Source organism: Pleurodeles waltl, chromosome 4_1, assembly GCF_031143425.1.
Source record: "Pleurodeles waltl isolate 20211129_DDA chromosome 4_1, aPleWal1.hap1.20221129, whole genome shotgun sequence".
NCBI classification, from domain to species: Eukaryota; Metazoa; Chordata; class Amphibia; order Caudata; family Salamandridae; genus Pleurodeles; species Pleurodeles waltl.
The window spans coordinates 909003628-909018605 of record NC_090442.1 but is presented as its reverse complement, the minus strand read 5'-3'; the positions used below and the strand labels follow the sequence as shown (position 1 = coordinate 909018605).

Sequence of the window (14978 nt, the reverse complement as noted above, 5' to 3'; positions counted from 1 at the left end):
ATGATGATGGTCTTGACCAGCCTGTTGCTTTCATTAGCAGGAGGTTACTCCCCAGGGAGCAGCGTTGGAGTGCCATTGAGAGGGAGGCCTTTGCTGTGGTTTGGTCCCTGAAGAAGCTGAGACCATACCTCTTTGGGACTCACTTCCTAGTTCAAACTGACCACAGACCTCTCAAATGGCTGATGCAAATGAAAGGTGAAAATCCTAAACTGTTGAGGTGGTCCATCTCCCTACAGGGAATGGACTTTATAGTGGAACACAGACCTGGGACTGCCCATGCCAATGCAGATGGCCTTTCCAGGTTCTTCCACTTAGAAAATGAAGACTCTCTTGGGAAAGGTTAGTCTCATCCTCTTTCGTTTGGGGGGGGGGGTTGTGTAAGGAAATGCCTCCTTGGCATGGTTGCCCCCTGACTTTTTGCCTTTGCTGATGCTATGTTTACAATTGAAAGTGTGCTGAGGCCTGCTAACCAGGCCCCAGCACCAGTGTTCTTTCCCTAACCTGTACTTTTGTATCCACAATTGGCAGACCCTGGCATCCAGATAAGTCCCTTGTAACTGGTACTTCTAGTACCAAGGGCCCTGATGCCAAGGAAGGTCTCTAAGGGCTGCAGCATGTCTTATGCCACCCTAGAGACCTCTCACTCAGCACAGACACACTGCTTGCCAGCTTGTGTGTGCTAGTGAGGACAAAACGAGTAAGTCGACATGGCACTCCCCTCAGGGTGCCATGCCAGCCTCTCACTGCCTATGCAGTATAGGTAAGACACCCCTCTAGCAGGCCTTACAGCCCTAAGGCAGGGTGCACTATACCATAGGTGAGGGTACCAGTGCATGAGCATGGTACCCCTACAGTGTCTAAACAAAATCTTAGACATTGTAAGTGCAGGGTAGCCATAAGAGTATATGGTCTGGGAGTTTGTCAAACACGAACTCCACAGCCCCATAATGGCTACACTGAAAACTGGGAAGTTTGGTATCAAACTTCTCAGCACAATAAATGCACACTGATGCCAGTGTACATTTTATTGTAAAATACACCACAGAGGGCACCTTAGAGGTGCCCCCTGAAACTTAACCGACTATCTGTGTAGGCTGACTAGTTTTAGCAGCCTGCCACAAACCGAGACATGTTGCTGGCCCCATGGGGAGAGTGCCTTTGTCACTCTGAGGCCAGTAACAAAGCCTGCACTGGGTGGAGATGCTAACACCTCTCCCAGGCAGGAATTGTCACACCTGGCGGTGAGCCTCAAAGGCTCACCTCCTTTGTGCCAACCCAGCAGGACACTCCAGCTAGTGGAGTTGCCCGCCCCCTCCGGCCAGGCCCCACTTTTGGCGGCAAGGCCGGAGAAAATAATGAGAATAACAAGGAGGAGTCACTGGCCAGTCAGGACAGCCCCTAAGGTGTCCTGAGCTGAGGTGACTAACTTTTAGAAATCCTCCATCTTGCAGATGGAGGATTCCCCCAATAGGGTTAGGATTGTGACCCCCTCCCCTTGGGAGGAGGCACAAAGAGGGTGTACCCACCCTCAGGGCTAGTAGCCATTGGCTACTAACCCCCCAGACCTAAACACGCCCTTAAATTTAGTATTTAAGGGCTACCCTGAACCCTAGAAAATTAGATTCCTGCAACTACAAGAAGAAGGACTGCCCAGCTGAAAACCCCTGCAGCGGAAGACCAGAAGACGACAACTGCCTTGGCTCCAGAAACTCACCGGCCTGTCTCCTGCCTTCCAAAGATCCTGCTCCAGCGACGCCTTCCGAAGGGACCAGCGACCTCGACATCCTCTGAGGACTGCCCTGCTTCGAAAAAGACAAGAAACTCCCGAGGACAGCGGACCTGCTCCAAGAAAAGCTGCAACTTTGTTTCCAGCAGCTTTAAAGAACCCTGCAAGCTCCCCGCAAGAAGCGTGAGACTTGCAACACTGCACCCGGCGACCCCGACTCGGCTGGTGGAGATCCGACACCTCAGGAGGGACCCCAGGACTACTCTGATACTGTGAGTACCAAAACCTGTCCCCCCTGAGCCCCCACAGCGCCGCCTGCAGAGGGAATCCCGAGGCTTCCCCTGACCGCGACTCTCTGAAACCTAAGTCCCGACACCTGGGAGAGACCCTGCACCCGCAGCCCCCAGGACCTGAAGGACCGGACTTTCACTGGAGGAGTGACCCCCAGGAGTCCCTCTCCCTTGCCCAAGTGGAGGTTTCCCCGAGGAACCCCCCCCTTGCCTGCCTGCAGCGCTGAAGAGATCCCGAGATCTCTCATAGACTAACATTGCGAACCCGACGCTTGTTTCTACACTGCACCCGGCCGCCCCCGCGCTGCTGAGGGTGAAATTTCTGTGTGGACTTGTGTCCCCCCCGGTGCCCTACAAAACCCCCCTGGTCTGCCCTCCGAAGACGCGGGTACTTACCTGCAAGCAGACCGGAACCGGGGCACCCCCTTCTCTCCATTCTAGCCTATGTGTTTTGGGCACCACTTTGAACTCTGCACCTGACCGGCCCCGAGCTGCTGGTGTGGTGACTTTGGGGTTGCTCTGAACCCCCGACGGTGGGCTACCTTGGACCAAGAACTAAGCCCTGTAAGTGTCTTACTTACCTGGTTAACCTAACAAATACTTACCTCCCCTAGGAACTGTGAAAATTGCACTAAGTGTCCACTTTTAAAACAGCTATTTGTGAATAACTTGAAAAGTATACATGCAATTTTGATGATTTGAAGTTCCTAAAGTACTTACCTGCAATACCTTTCGAATGAGATATTACATATAGAATTTGAACCTGTGGTTCTTAAAATAAACTAAGAAAAGATATTTTCCTATATAAAAACCTATTGGCTGGATTTGTCTCTGAGTGTGTGTACCTCATTTATTGTCTATGTGTATGTACAACAAATGCTTAACACTACTCCTTGGATAAGCCTACTGCTCGACCACACTACCACAAAATAGAGCATTAGTATTATCTATTTTTACCACTATTTTACCTCTAAGGGGAACCCTTGGACTCTGTGCATGCTATTCCTTACTTTGAAATAGCACATACAGAGCCAACTTCCTACAAGCCGTCACTGGCTTCTTATTGGTCTTCTAGTCCCTTGATGGCAACAGCTATATTTCCTGCAACCATGAGTCGTAATCAGTATTTGCTTCTTCTTAGGATGCTGCATTTTGTTGACAATGCATTAGCCTTGCCACAAGATCACCCTGATTCTGACCGTCTTTTTAAAATTAGGCCTGTCCTTGATCATTTTGTAGATTGGTTTTCAGAGGTCTATGGTCCAGGTAAAGAGAAGTGTGGAGGAGTCATTGATCCTTTTCAAGGGGCGTTTGGTTTTTAGGCAGTACATTCCTAGCAAGAGGGCACAGTATGGAATTAAGATGTATAAACTTTCTGAAAGTAGTACAGGATATGTGTATAGTTTCAGTGTCTACACTGGTAGGGAATCCAGTATTGACCCCCCTAGTTGTCCTCCCACTTTTGGAGTTACTGAGAAAATTGTGTGGGAACTTGGTAGACGACTGTTCAACAAAAGTCACCATTTGTGTGAAGATAACTTCTACACTGGAGTGCAGTTGTTCAAGGAATTGTTTAGAGTGGATACTGTTGCTTGTGGCACAATTCGTTGTAACCGGAAAGGCTATCCAAGGGAGCTTGTCTGTAAAAAAAAACAAAAAACTGGAGGGGACAGTGCAGTGGCTTGCAGGATGATGAGCTGCTAGCTTTGAAATGTTCAGACTGGAGGGATGTCTACATGCTAAGTACCATCCATGATGAGAGTACTTCCCCCGTGACTGTTTGGGGCCAGGGTGCTAAAATGCGCAAACCTGTATGCATTTTAGATTATAATAAGCACATGGGAGGTGTAGATAGAGTTGATCAGAGGTTGGAACCTTATACTACTATTCGTAAGTCTTACGTTTGGTAAAAGAAGTTAGCAATTCACCTCTTCCACTTGGCAACTTTTAATGCTTTTATTGTGTTTAAGGATAGGTCTCCAGAGTTAAAGATGACATTTGTGAAATTTCAGGAGTCAGTGATAGAGAGCCTTATTGTGGAGGAACAGGCAAGAGTTCCTAGAGAAGCAGTGGTTGAGGATGTGGCTTGACTGAAAGATCGCCACTTTGCTGAGCACATTCCTCCCACGCCCCAAAAAAGACTTTCCAGCTAAGAAATGTAGAGTCTGTGCTCGAAGAGGCATCCGGAGGAAGACTCAAATAAATGTACTGCCCAGATTGTCCTTCAAAGCCTGGGCTGTGTGTGGGTGGTTGTTTCAAGATTTACCACACCCAGAAGAATTACTGGGAACTACCATGAGTGTAAACTGCCTGTTTTATACTTTCATGTGTTCAGTTTCATGGTTGGCATTTCTGTCATGTACTTAGAGCTTTAGTGTTTGTAGTTTTGTAATTATTTCTAATTAGTTAGTGGTTTCTTTGTTTCTAAAACAACAAAACAAGTGATGCCATTGTATGTGGAGTGGCGCTTGGCTGACGGTGTACATATTGATGATGTTAGCTACGCAAACACACTGCCAGCCAAACGCCAGTCCACACACTCCTATCAGCTGGTGTGATTGCTGTATCAGGCATGTGGGCGTATGTAAGTGACAGGCCCTTGAGTGGCACTGTCTGTCGATGCGAGTGTTGTAATGTGCTGGGCCCGTGGCTGGCGGCATGAATGGTCTTGTGCAAGTCATGTATGAAAGGTGTATGAATGGACTGTAAAGCGGTTGGTGCCTTGTCGTGGCTGTGAGTCATTGGTTCAGTTTTTTGGCCTTTCAGTTATTAACAGTGCATTTCATTTTTGTGAAATCTCTTATTAATAAAATGTGATCCACTGAACCATCACTCACCCTCATGCCAAATCCAATCAGTAAGTGTGGTAAAAATGACGAAACCTGCTCCGCTGTAATCAGGCGTCGCAGCACAGCAGTGACACGCTAGGTGTCTCGGGTGGGACCCCGATGATGAAGCATGCCACCAACTTGGTTGGTGGGTGAGGGGTCTTTTTTAACATAACCTAAGTGCGTTTCTTTTCACAATTTTAGTGTTTGGAACATCACATAAGTATGTGGACACACCAAAATGATCTATTGCAAAACCACCTGTGTTTTGGGGGTGGGGAGGGGTGGCTACGTTTTTGGTCCCGGGTGCAGCCTTCATCTAGGGCAACCTACCAAACCCAGACATGTTTTAAAAATAGACACCCCAAGGAGTCCAAGGAGGTGTGGCTTGCCTGGATCCCCCAATATTTTCTTACCCAGACTCCCCTTCAAACCTCAAAATTTGTTTGAAAAAGCATATTTTTTCTTTGTAGGATCACTGCTGCTGCAAAGATTTCCTATCACCTAGCGTTCGCCCCAGTCTCCCAAATAAAATGATACCTCACTTGTGTGGGTCACCAAAGCAGTCAGCTAAAAGATGTATAAAAGAAAAATATGTGCATATCAACTCGCTGTGCTATCCCTTCAATCTCTACAGGTTGTTGGCATTTTTCTGTTGCAGGCACCTGGGCCACCCACACAAGTGAGGTATCATTTTTATCAGGAGACTTGGGGGAACGCTGGGTGGAAGGAAATTTGTGGTGCCTCTCAGATTCCAGAACTTTCTTTCACCAAAATGAGGAAAAAGTGTTTTTGGCTCAAATGTTGAGGTTTTCAAAGGATTCTGGGTAACAGAACCTGCTCAGAGCCCCACAAGTCACCCCATCTTGGATTCTCCTAGGTGTCTAGTTTTCAAAAATGCACAGGTTTGGTAGGTTTCCCCCAGGTGCCGGCTGATCTAGAGGCCAAAATCCACAGCTAGGCACTTTGCAAGAAACAGTTCTGTTTTCTTTGTGAAAATGTGATGTGTCCACGTTGTGTTTTGGGCATTTCCTTTCGCCAGCGCTAGGCCTACCCACACAAGTGAGGTACCATTTTTATCGGGAGACTTGGGGAGCGCTAGGTGGAAGGAAATTTGTGGCTCCTCTCAGATTCCAGACCTTTCTGTCACCAAAATGAGAGGAAAAAGTGTTTTTTTGGCCAAATTTTGAGGTTTGCAAAGGAATCTGGGTAACAGAACCTGGTCAGAGCCCCACAAGTCACCCCATCTTGGATTCCCCCAAGTGTCTAGTTTTCAAAACTGCGCAGGTTTGCTAGGTTTCCCTGGGTGCCGGCTGAGCTAGAGGCCAAAATCCACAGATAGGCACTTTGCAAAAAACAGCTCTGTTTTCTTTGTGAAAACGTGATGTGTTCATTTTGTGTTTTCTGTCGCGAGCATTAGGCCTACCCACGCAAGTGAGGTTCCATTTTTATCGGGAGAGTTGGGGGAACACAGAATAGTAAAACAAGTGTTATTGCCCCTTGTCTTTCTCTACATTTTCCTTCCAAATGTAAGATAGAGTGTAAAAAAGATGTCTATTTGAGAAATGCCCTGTAATTCACATGCTAGTATGGGCACCCCAGAATTCAGAGATGTGCAAATAACCACTGCTTCTCAACACCTTATCTAGTGCCCATTTTTGAAATACAAAGGTTTTCTTGATACCTATTTTTCACTTTTTATAATTCAGCAAATGAATTGCTGTTTACCCGGTATAGAACGAAAACCCATTGCAAGGTGCAGCTCATTTATTGGCTCTGGGTACCTAGGGTTCCTGATGAACCTACAAGCCCTATATATCCCCGCAACCAGAAGAGTCCAGCAGACGTAACGGTATATTGCTTTAAAAAAATCTGACCTCGCAGGAAAAAGTTAGAGTAAAACGTGGAAAAAATGGCTGTTTTTTTCATCTCAATTTCAATATTCTTTTATTTCAGCTGTTATTTTCTGTAGGAAACACTTGTAGGATCTATTCAAATGACCCCTTGCTGTTTTTTTCTACCTTGCAGAAATCTTTAGCTTTCTGGGATCCAGCATTGATTTCTCACCCATTTCTGTCACAAACTGGAAGGAGGCTGAAAGCACAAAAAAATAGTAAAAATGGGTATGTCCCAGTAAAATGTCAAAATTGTGTTGAAAAATTGTGTTTTCTAACTCAAGTCTGCCTGTTCCTGAAAGCTGGGAAGATGGTGATTTTACCACCGCAAACCCGTTGTTGATGCCATTTTCAGGGAAAAAAACACAAGCCTCCTTCTTCAGCCCTTTTTTCCCCATTTTTTTATTTTTAACGAACTTTTCACTGTATTTAGGCTAATTTCTTGGTCTCCTTCAGGGGAACCCACAAAGTCTGGGTACCTCTAGAATCCCTAGGATGTTGGAAAAAAAGGACGCAAATTTGGCATGGGTAGCTTATGTGGAGAAAAAGTTATGAGGGCCTAAGCGCGAACTGCCCCAAATAGCCAAAAAAAGGCTCGGCACAGGAGGGGAAAAGGCCTGGCAGCAAAGGGGTTAAAAAAATGTGAATCTGACCCACCTGGTATCAATACAATAACAATGTGTTCATCAGTAGTACAAAAGAGTTGAATTTACATAACGTATGTTTGGTCATAAAGTGTTTTCCTCTGTATACTGTAACTTAAGGGTCCAGTGACAGTGACCTCCCATCAGTTGGCAGAAACAAGTGTGGTCTATCTTGGAGATAGTGTCAGTAGATGGCAGAGACTTTAGGAGACTGGGTGCCTCACCGGCACGTACTCTCACAGCTGGGGTGTCTCTAAGGGGAGAATCCTCTTACCAAGAACGTTCTTACCTCCTCCTTCAGGGTGTAAGACTATGGCTTTGTACAAATCTCTGGTAGAAGGGAGTTCAAATTCGGAGGGCTGCTCTAGAGAAAGGAGCATTTTGGATTTTATTTAAAATATTGTGGCTTTCAATTGGAGGGAGCTGGCGCTGTGTAGGAAGTCGCTTCTTGCTGATATTGGGACGCTACATGCTAGGCACTTTGAGATGCCACTGTGTATTGCTTTGCTCGTAACACAGACTACCTTTGAGTAGCTTCTGGCTGCTGTGGGGAGCCACTGGAGAGATACTGAGGATGGGGTGATGTGAGCGAAGCGACTAGTGCCAGCTACCAGTCTCACTACTCCATTAGAGTTTGCCTTCAGAAAAGCTAGGTGAGATTTCGGGGTTCCAATGATAGTGGCTATACCACAGTCCAGTTTGAACAGTACAGTGACTTGCAATGAGGAGACCAGTGCAGTTTGGTCAAGACTTTTGAGAATGTCATCCATTATCAGTATGATGGCTGTTTCTGCATTGTTGCCTGGTATATAGCCAGGAGGGAAATAGTTGAGCTGTTTGAATTTAATTTTGCTGACTGAGTTCATTTAGGGTGCATTTTCCAAGACTTAAGTCAGGAACTGAAGTTTGTCACTTGGCAAAAAGTTTGTTGGGTCCACGCCTGGTTTCTATAGGCGGGCATCACTTGTCCAGTTTTCAGGATCCCTGTGACTCTGCCTTGGGTCAGACGGGCATTCACGACAGTGGTCCATAGGTGGGAGAAGAGATGATTGAGAACCCTACAGTAGTGAATGAGGAAGGGACAGGGTCAGTGAAATGCAAAGTGTGTTTTAGTGATGCTACAGCCTTCCAAGTTTTTCATTGATGGCTTTAAATTCGCTCCACAATGCACTGTTTTAAGGATTTAGGGGGTTGGAGGAAGAGGGTGCTGAGTGAGGGCAGTCTGTCACCCCATTCTGGTTGAGCCGTGAGAGTGGCTTCTACGTTGGTTTTTAATTTGTTTTTTTGCAGTGGGGTTTTCTATCATTTTTATCTTCTGTTCGAGAAATATTGAAAACTTCACAGGTTTCTGGGGAGCAGTCAATGGCTGTGGCCTTGCTTGGCCATGTTGTGTGTTAGATGATTTAAAATAGTTTACTGGATCAATTTCTTATGTTGTCGAGCTGAGATCTGAAAACAAGGTTTTAACATGCCAGTTGAGCTTCTTGTAGGAGCTGTGTCTCTCTGTTTTGAATTAGATGTGGAGTGGATGATGTCTGATAGTTGCCATCTCCTTTCTGCTAGTCTAAGTTACCTCCTTTCCACATTTGAGTTCTGGTTATACCAGGGGTCAGACTGTTTGCTCTTCTGTATTTTTTGGGTGGCTAGTTCCTTTATATCAGTAGAGGGTGTGAATTTTCTGAGACAAAGTGCAAACAGTATGCTAAGTTTTATGTGTTCCATTTCTCTCTTGATTGGAGACTTTGGCCTTTGGTCCATTTGATAATATGAATGGGAGGTTGAAGAATGGTGGTGATCTGACCAGTTACTTGGATGGATGGTTTCTATATCTAGTGATCCTTCTTTGGCTATGAAAAGACGGAGAGATGCCCCTTTCACGTGGGTTTGTCCTTCACATGCTCTGGAGAACATGGTATTGAGGTGAGATTTGCTGGGTTATGTCCCAGAGTAGTCCTAAGTGGTCCTCTTTGTCCAAGTTATCAATGACCTGGATGTCATTTAAGGTTTGCTAGAAGTCTACAGGGGACAGACTGTAGGACTGAATTAAGTAGAGCATTCATTTTTCTCTTCTCTAAGGCTGTTTAGTGGTCTCTTGGGTTGTTGGGTGTCATTAAATTTGGCACATGATATCCAGGGTCGGGTGGAGGTTCTTTTCCCTGGTATGTGGTGCATCAAGTGGTACTGCAGTCTGTGAAATGTAACGCTTTGTGAGTCTTGTTTAATTGTAGCAGTTAGTGATGGACATCACCACCTTGTTTAGGTTGTATTCTATACTTCCTTAAGTGGTGGGGGACGTATGAGGGCAGCGACCTCTGGTCTTGGGCGAGATCTTTGTTGGGCCATCTGGGGTTGCCCAAATGCTTCTAACCAAGATGCAAGGGATTAAATTTGTGCACAGACCTAATATTATACTCATGAAATACTTTGACTTTAGTGTAAAGTATTTTTACGTGCAATCTGGGTGGCATTAAACGTTTTTTCTTGCATCACTGTTGTTATTCTGTGCAATAAACTCGAGTTCGACCTCTGCATAGTGGTATTAAGCATGCAAATGGATGTTTTGTAGTACAACTCCCCTAAATCATGTCTTAGTCGACCATATTTATTTTCACTGGATCGCATAAACAGTGTGAATCAAAGGAGCTGGGGTGGGGGCAAGATGTAGGGGATATACACACGAGGTGAATAAAAAATGCCACTTGGCAAACTATTCCTTCAGTCTTAATTATTTGTTTTCCTCATTCAAATAGATCAATTATCAATGTCTCACTGCCGACGAGAATGCTTCGTCGTTAATGCACTAGCCAGACATGTTTAAATAAAGCTTGCCCCAGCAGGATGTCAGTTTAAGGCTTGGGGCGGGAGATTCATTGTGTACAGGTGGCGCTGTGATGTCAATGCAGTCTGTTTGTGTAGTTCATGAGGAGGCAGACACGAGTGAATGGCAACAGTGGTTCCTTTGCCCCTTCTGAAGGAGGCTCTTCCACGTCTGGGGGTTGGTTTCACAAAGCGTGCTCTCACCACAAAAAAAACAGGATGGAAGCCTGCCTGTCCACTTTACAACTGCAGCGCAGTTGCTCACTTTTTCACGAGTAATACACTTTAAACATATTTCAATAAAACCTTCTTCCGAGAATCTTAAATCACACAGGTAGAGAGAGTTTATAAGCATGGAGGGTACGATTTCTCAATTCCACCGTCTGATAATAAAACACATAGCCTGCCTCACCCCAGTCACTGCAGGAAACAGTCACCAATTGGAAAACGGAATACATATCGGGCGAACATTTGTAAAAAGAAAATATATATATACAGACATGGAAAGTTGACTCCCTGTTGTGAAACATGCGCTACAAACGCAACAAAAGCATAGAAATAGCGATATCTCGCGGTGCGCCACTGGGACTGAATTGTTGGAGTAGCAAAACTTACGTCAGTGATGACTGGTGACGGGCACTCGGTGGCAGGACTTTGGCACAGGTCGCTAAAAACACACTTGCCATTGGAGTGTTCACACCAGACGCACTGGTACTTGGGGTCGGCAGCAGAGCACAGGCTGCAGTCACTGCGGCCATAGAAGCAGTTGTATAAACTCACTGGGGGGCAAAAAAACAATTATACAACATTTTCAAGAAGCTTTTTTTCGCTTGTGGATTATGTAGTGAATACATTTTAGAACAAGACTTCTAAGATGGTGGTTTACAGCACAACGCTACAAGGAGGTAAAATTAACTGTAAGTTAAGAAGGGCAAAATCAGGCCAAGTGAAGTCACAGAATGAGCAATGAAGACACCACCCAAACCATGACGAACAGAGTACCAGCCCCGCGAGACACTTTCATTGCAACTTACAACACTTTGCTCGCTCTGAGAACCGGAAGACTGGGCGTTCACCACATAGCAGCAGTGCAGCTGTCGGCGTTTTATGACCAGCACCAGTAAGTTGTATTTATATAGCGAATAATACCCCTGACCATGCGTCATATTTAATTAAAACCTCAACTACCAACTCAGAAACTGAAATCACATTAGTAGCAACGGAATACACAGCTCTGGTAGTGGAGCCGAGCTGCTCTCGTGTGCGTAGACGCGGAACGGTCCACTGTGGAACATAGCCCCAGGGCACGGGATGGACGCCAACCGCACTTTGCATTACGAGGTTTGCTGTTTGAGTTTTTTTTCTATCATACACATGGCCCAAAAATGTCCAGCGTAATAGCACCAACAGTGTGACGTCATGAAACGGAGCGGGCTGGGGCAGAGTTCACGCAGGCCTGCTTGTCCATCGGAATCGACCCGTAGCTTGGAGGCCCAGTCAGTTCCTACAAACCAGCACCAGTCAAATTGGTACTTTCGGTATCTGCCTGGGGTTTCTCAGCTCCAGTGCCCACAGACTACCGCACTTGTTCCATGGTTTCCGTCATCCCGAGATTCCCATTTTGCGCCCTGGTCCTACCACCTCTGTCTAGGTACAATAAACCATTTTTCTGCCTGAAGAGGACTCCTGGCCAGTCTAACCGTAATAATCGGTTTCCTGGCCACCATGTCACCTTGACAAACCCTAACTTTGTCTCACGACGCAGCGTAAACGTGCTCCTTTTTCCAACACTAGGCACCCAGAGCAATCCACAAAGCTGCCTTGCTGGATGTCACACACTCTCAGGTCCTTCCACTCACTAGCCTGGACTTCTCTGCTCCACTGCACCGCAGCTGGAGCACCTTCCACTGCCCCCATGTAAAGAGCCCCAGTAGCATACCCTAGGGCACAGTCCCTGTCCCTGTACCTTAGTAGGCATGGGCATTCTCTCCATTTCCCTAATTATTTACTCATCCGTAGCACTTGCCAGAATTGCCATTCCCTTTCACAACTACTGACCTTATGACAATCCACTAACATTGGAGTTGTACTCCTCTCATCACCTTCCCCAGATTGAGGCCCCGTCCACCCTCCTACACTCCTTCTACAAACCCTAAAATGCATTTCTAGTCTGCCCATCGCACTACATTCTTTGAGGTTTGTAGGCTGCTGTCAAGGTTTTTTTGTCCAGTTGTGGGTGCCATCTGAGCACATCTTAAGGTGGTGGGCATGTCGCACACCTTCTTCTAGACTAGGAGGCTTTTCACAGCCTATCACTCAAGACAAGGTGATTTATTGTGCAACTGTGAAATTATGTATTGAAGGTGCCTATGCCAGTCTTTTGGTCCAAACCTCCGGTAGGCTGTCGCTTCATGCCTGACACAAAATGCACTCATCTTCCCCTACTCTCCCTACCGTGATGCCTTCCCTCCTTTCAGATGCCTAGCACTGCCCAGCTTTACATGTTTTTGGTGCCCACTGTACTATCTTTTCCTTTAGGGGGGCTAGGTCCACTCCCTGGATCACAGCTTCTCTTCTTTATCTCCACCTACAGGGACCGCAAGATCTTCTAGGGCTTTCAGATGAGCTACAGGGCAAACAAGTTCATTCCATTCCAGCCCGTGAGTGCCCTGGAGAGCATGGATCTGCAAGGGCATTTACAGAATACGGGCCACAAAAGGGACAAATCCTTTTCTAATGCAACTGCCGTCCAGGGCAAAATATTTCCCACATCCCTTCAACCATACACCCCGATAGGAAGTGACCAAAAGTCAGAGATAAATCAGGGCTGTGTGACTATTTAGAGAATTTGTTTATGCTTCATACCCTTGATAAGTCACAACAGAAAAAAAGAATGAATATATTAATTTAATGAAGTGTAACAAATGTAATGCATCTAAACTACCAGAGACATTCGAAATGCACCACCTGATTCCATACATCTACCTTCAAAACCAAAGGTTCTTTAACACAAATCCTATTTTTTAATATCTCAAAACACATGCTTTCTGTCGTACATTCATGCAACCATCACATCAACAGTGAAAAGAAAAGCTGGAGCGAATGGGCATCACACATAAGACCTTCAAAGTGTTGCTTTAAAAACAAATAAAATACCTGCACGTAAATATCAGCATCCCCTCATTCAAGCAGCTTATTACCAAACACAATTTATTGGCAATAGACATTATGCAGCATATGCTTTCCAATAAGAGCTGTGTATGCAACAGAACCGGAAAAACAGTACCCAGCACCCAGGGAAGCACTCACCAGTGGCAGGTCACCATGAACAATATATACTAACCCAATTTTTTTGTGACAACTAGCACTACAAATGACTTACTGAGAACCACACAAACAGACTACACCAAATATATAATCTGACAAACCTATAATATTCACACATCCTACAAGATACATTAAACAGACCACTATACACCCACGTAAGTGCAACAAAGACATAGAAACAACCCATGCTTTGCAAAGTCAACGTACAATAGGTCAAACTTGACAAACATTTGATCAAACTGCACCATGTGCAATGTCCTACTCAGAACTCACAGCACTGTTACATATTCAACAGAATATATTTGCAGACCATTCAACACCTTGCCACACACAACACAGTGTCAAAGCCATTTAGTTGGCAATTTGATGTGCTCCAGTAACACAGCCCACACCTCACAATACAGAGAAATTTTAAATTAATTGCAGACACCAAATGAACTGCTGCATTATACATAACACTTAAAGGTATAAAGATAAAAAGGCACAACATAACTTCAAAGTGATGTTGAAGGTAACCTGATTTTCCTACAACAAAAACACCCTTCGTAATACCCAACACACCATGCTGAGGAAAAGAAATCTGTCACGCTTGTGGATTGAGAAGAAGTGTATGGCTAACTAATCAAAACTTAAAGCAGAAGGTCAAAAACATGATAGTAGACTAAAGTCAATCAGAGATAGCAGATATAACCTGGTCCTCATGCACTCACCATCCAGATCCCACAAATCACTCACTTTCCTTGAAAAAGCCCAGAATATTTGCAGAAAAACATGTCAGACAACACAAAGGATACGAGGTTTTAACTTTCTCATTCAAGTATTTTTCATAGTTTTAAAAACAGAAGAATTCATAGCTATGGTAGTTATTTGCTATTTAGGAAAAAAGTATGTTTTCATGGATGGCTCTACTTTAGTCAACATGGAAATGAAGGGGCTCTTAAACAATTATGATGATCTAACAATGCTCCAACAAAGAAAGGTCTCATTTTTGTTTTAACCACCAAAAAGACTTACCATCAAGCTTGCTGTCAATGTTGTTGTCTCCCACTTTGATATAGAAGTTCAGAGGCAAGGTTTCACTTTCATTGTAGAGAATCTACAAAATTCAGATAAGCAACATGAGGGAATCTGAAGAGATCCATGTATATCCACATTACAATAGTTGACATCATAACATCAAAATAGAAAATAATGGAACAGAAAACTGACATAAGAAAAACTTGGATTTATCTGAACAGCTAGAAACTCTTCTTGGCACAACTACATTAAATTGTCCTATCTTGCCTGGACCATGACACATTCAACCAGCAGGCTGTGTGTTAAAAGTTGTACTTCCTCACATATCCTCAACTAATGCCCATAGGGATCAAGTTGACTTTATCAAAGGAAACATTAAGAGAGACACAGTTTGGCAGTTACCTAACATTCTAGCTAGTCCTCCTGGCCAGTTT

At 44.9% G+C, this 14978-nt stretch overlaps 1 protein-coding gene across 5 annotated transcripts in view; it reads right to left on the bottom strand.

The window, feature by feature from the left end:
• PLXNB2 (plexin B2) overlaps positions 1-14978 on the bottom strand; it is a 640303-nt gene that overhangs the window by 166219 nt on the left and 459106 nt on the right. For all 5 annotated transcript variants that reach the window (XM_069229655.1, XM_069229656.1, XM_069229658.1 and 2 more), the window contains 2 exons: positions 14542-14623; positions 10816-10979 (listed from right to left, as the gene is read on the bottom strand). In XM_069229655.1, the coding sequence (XP_069085756.1) occupies positions 10816-10979; positions 14542-14623 (246 nt within the window). The remainder of the gene's footprint in view (positions 1-10815; positions 10980-14541; positions 14624-14978) is intronic.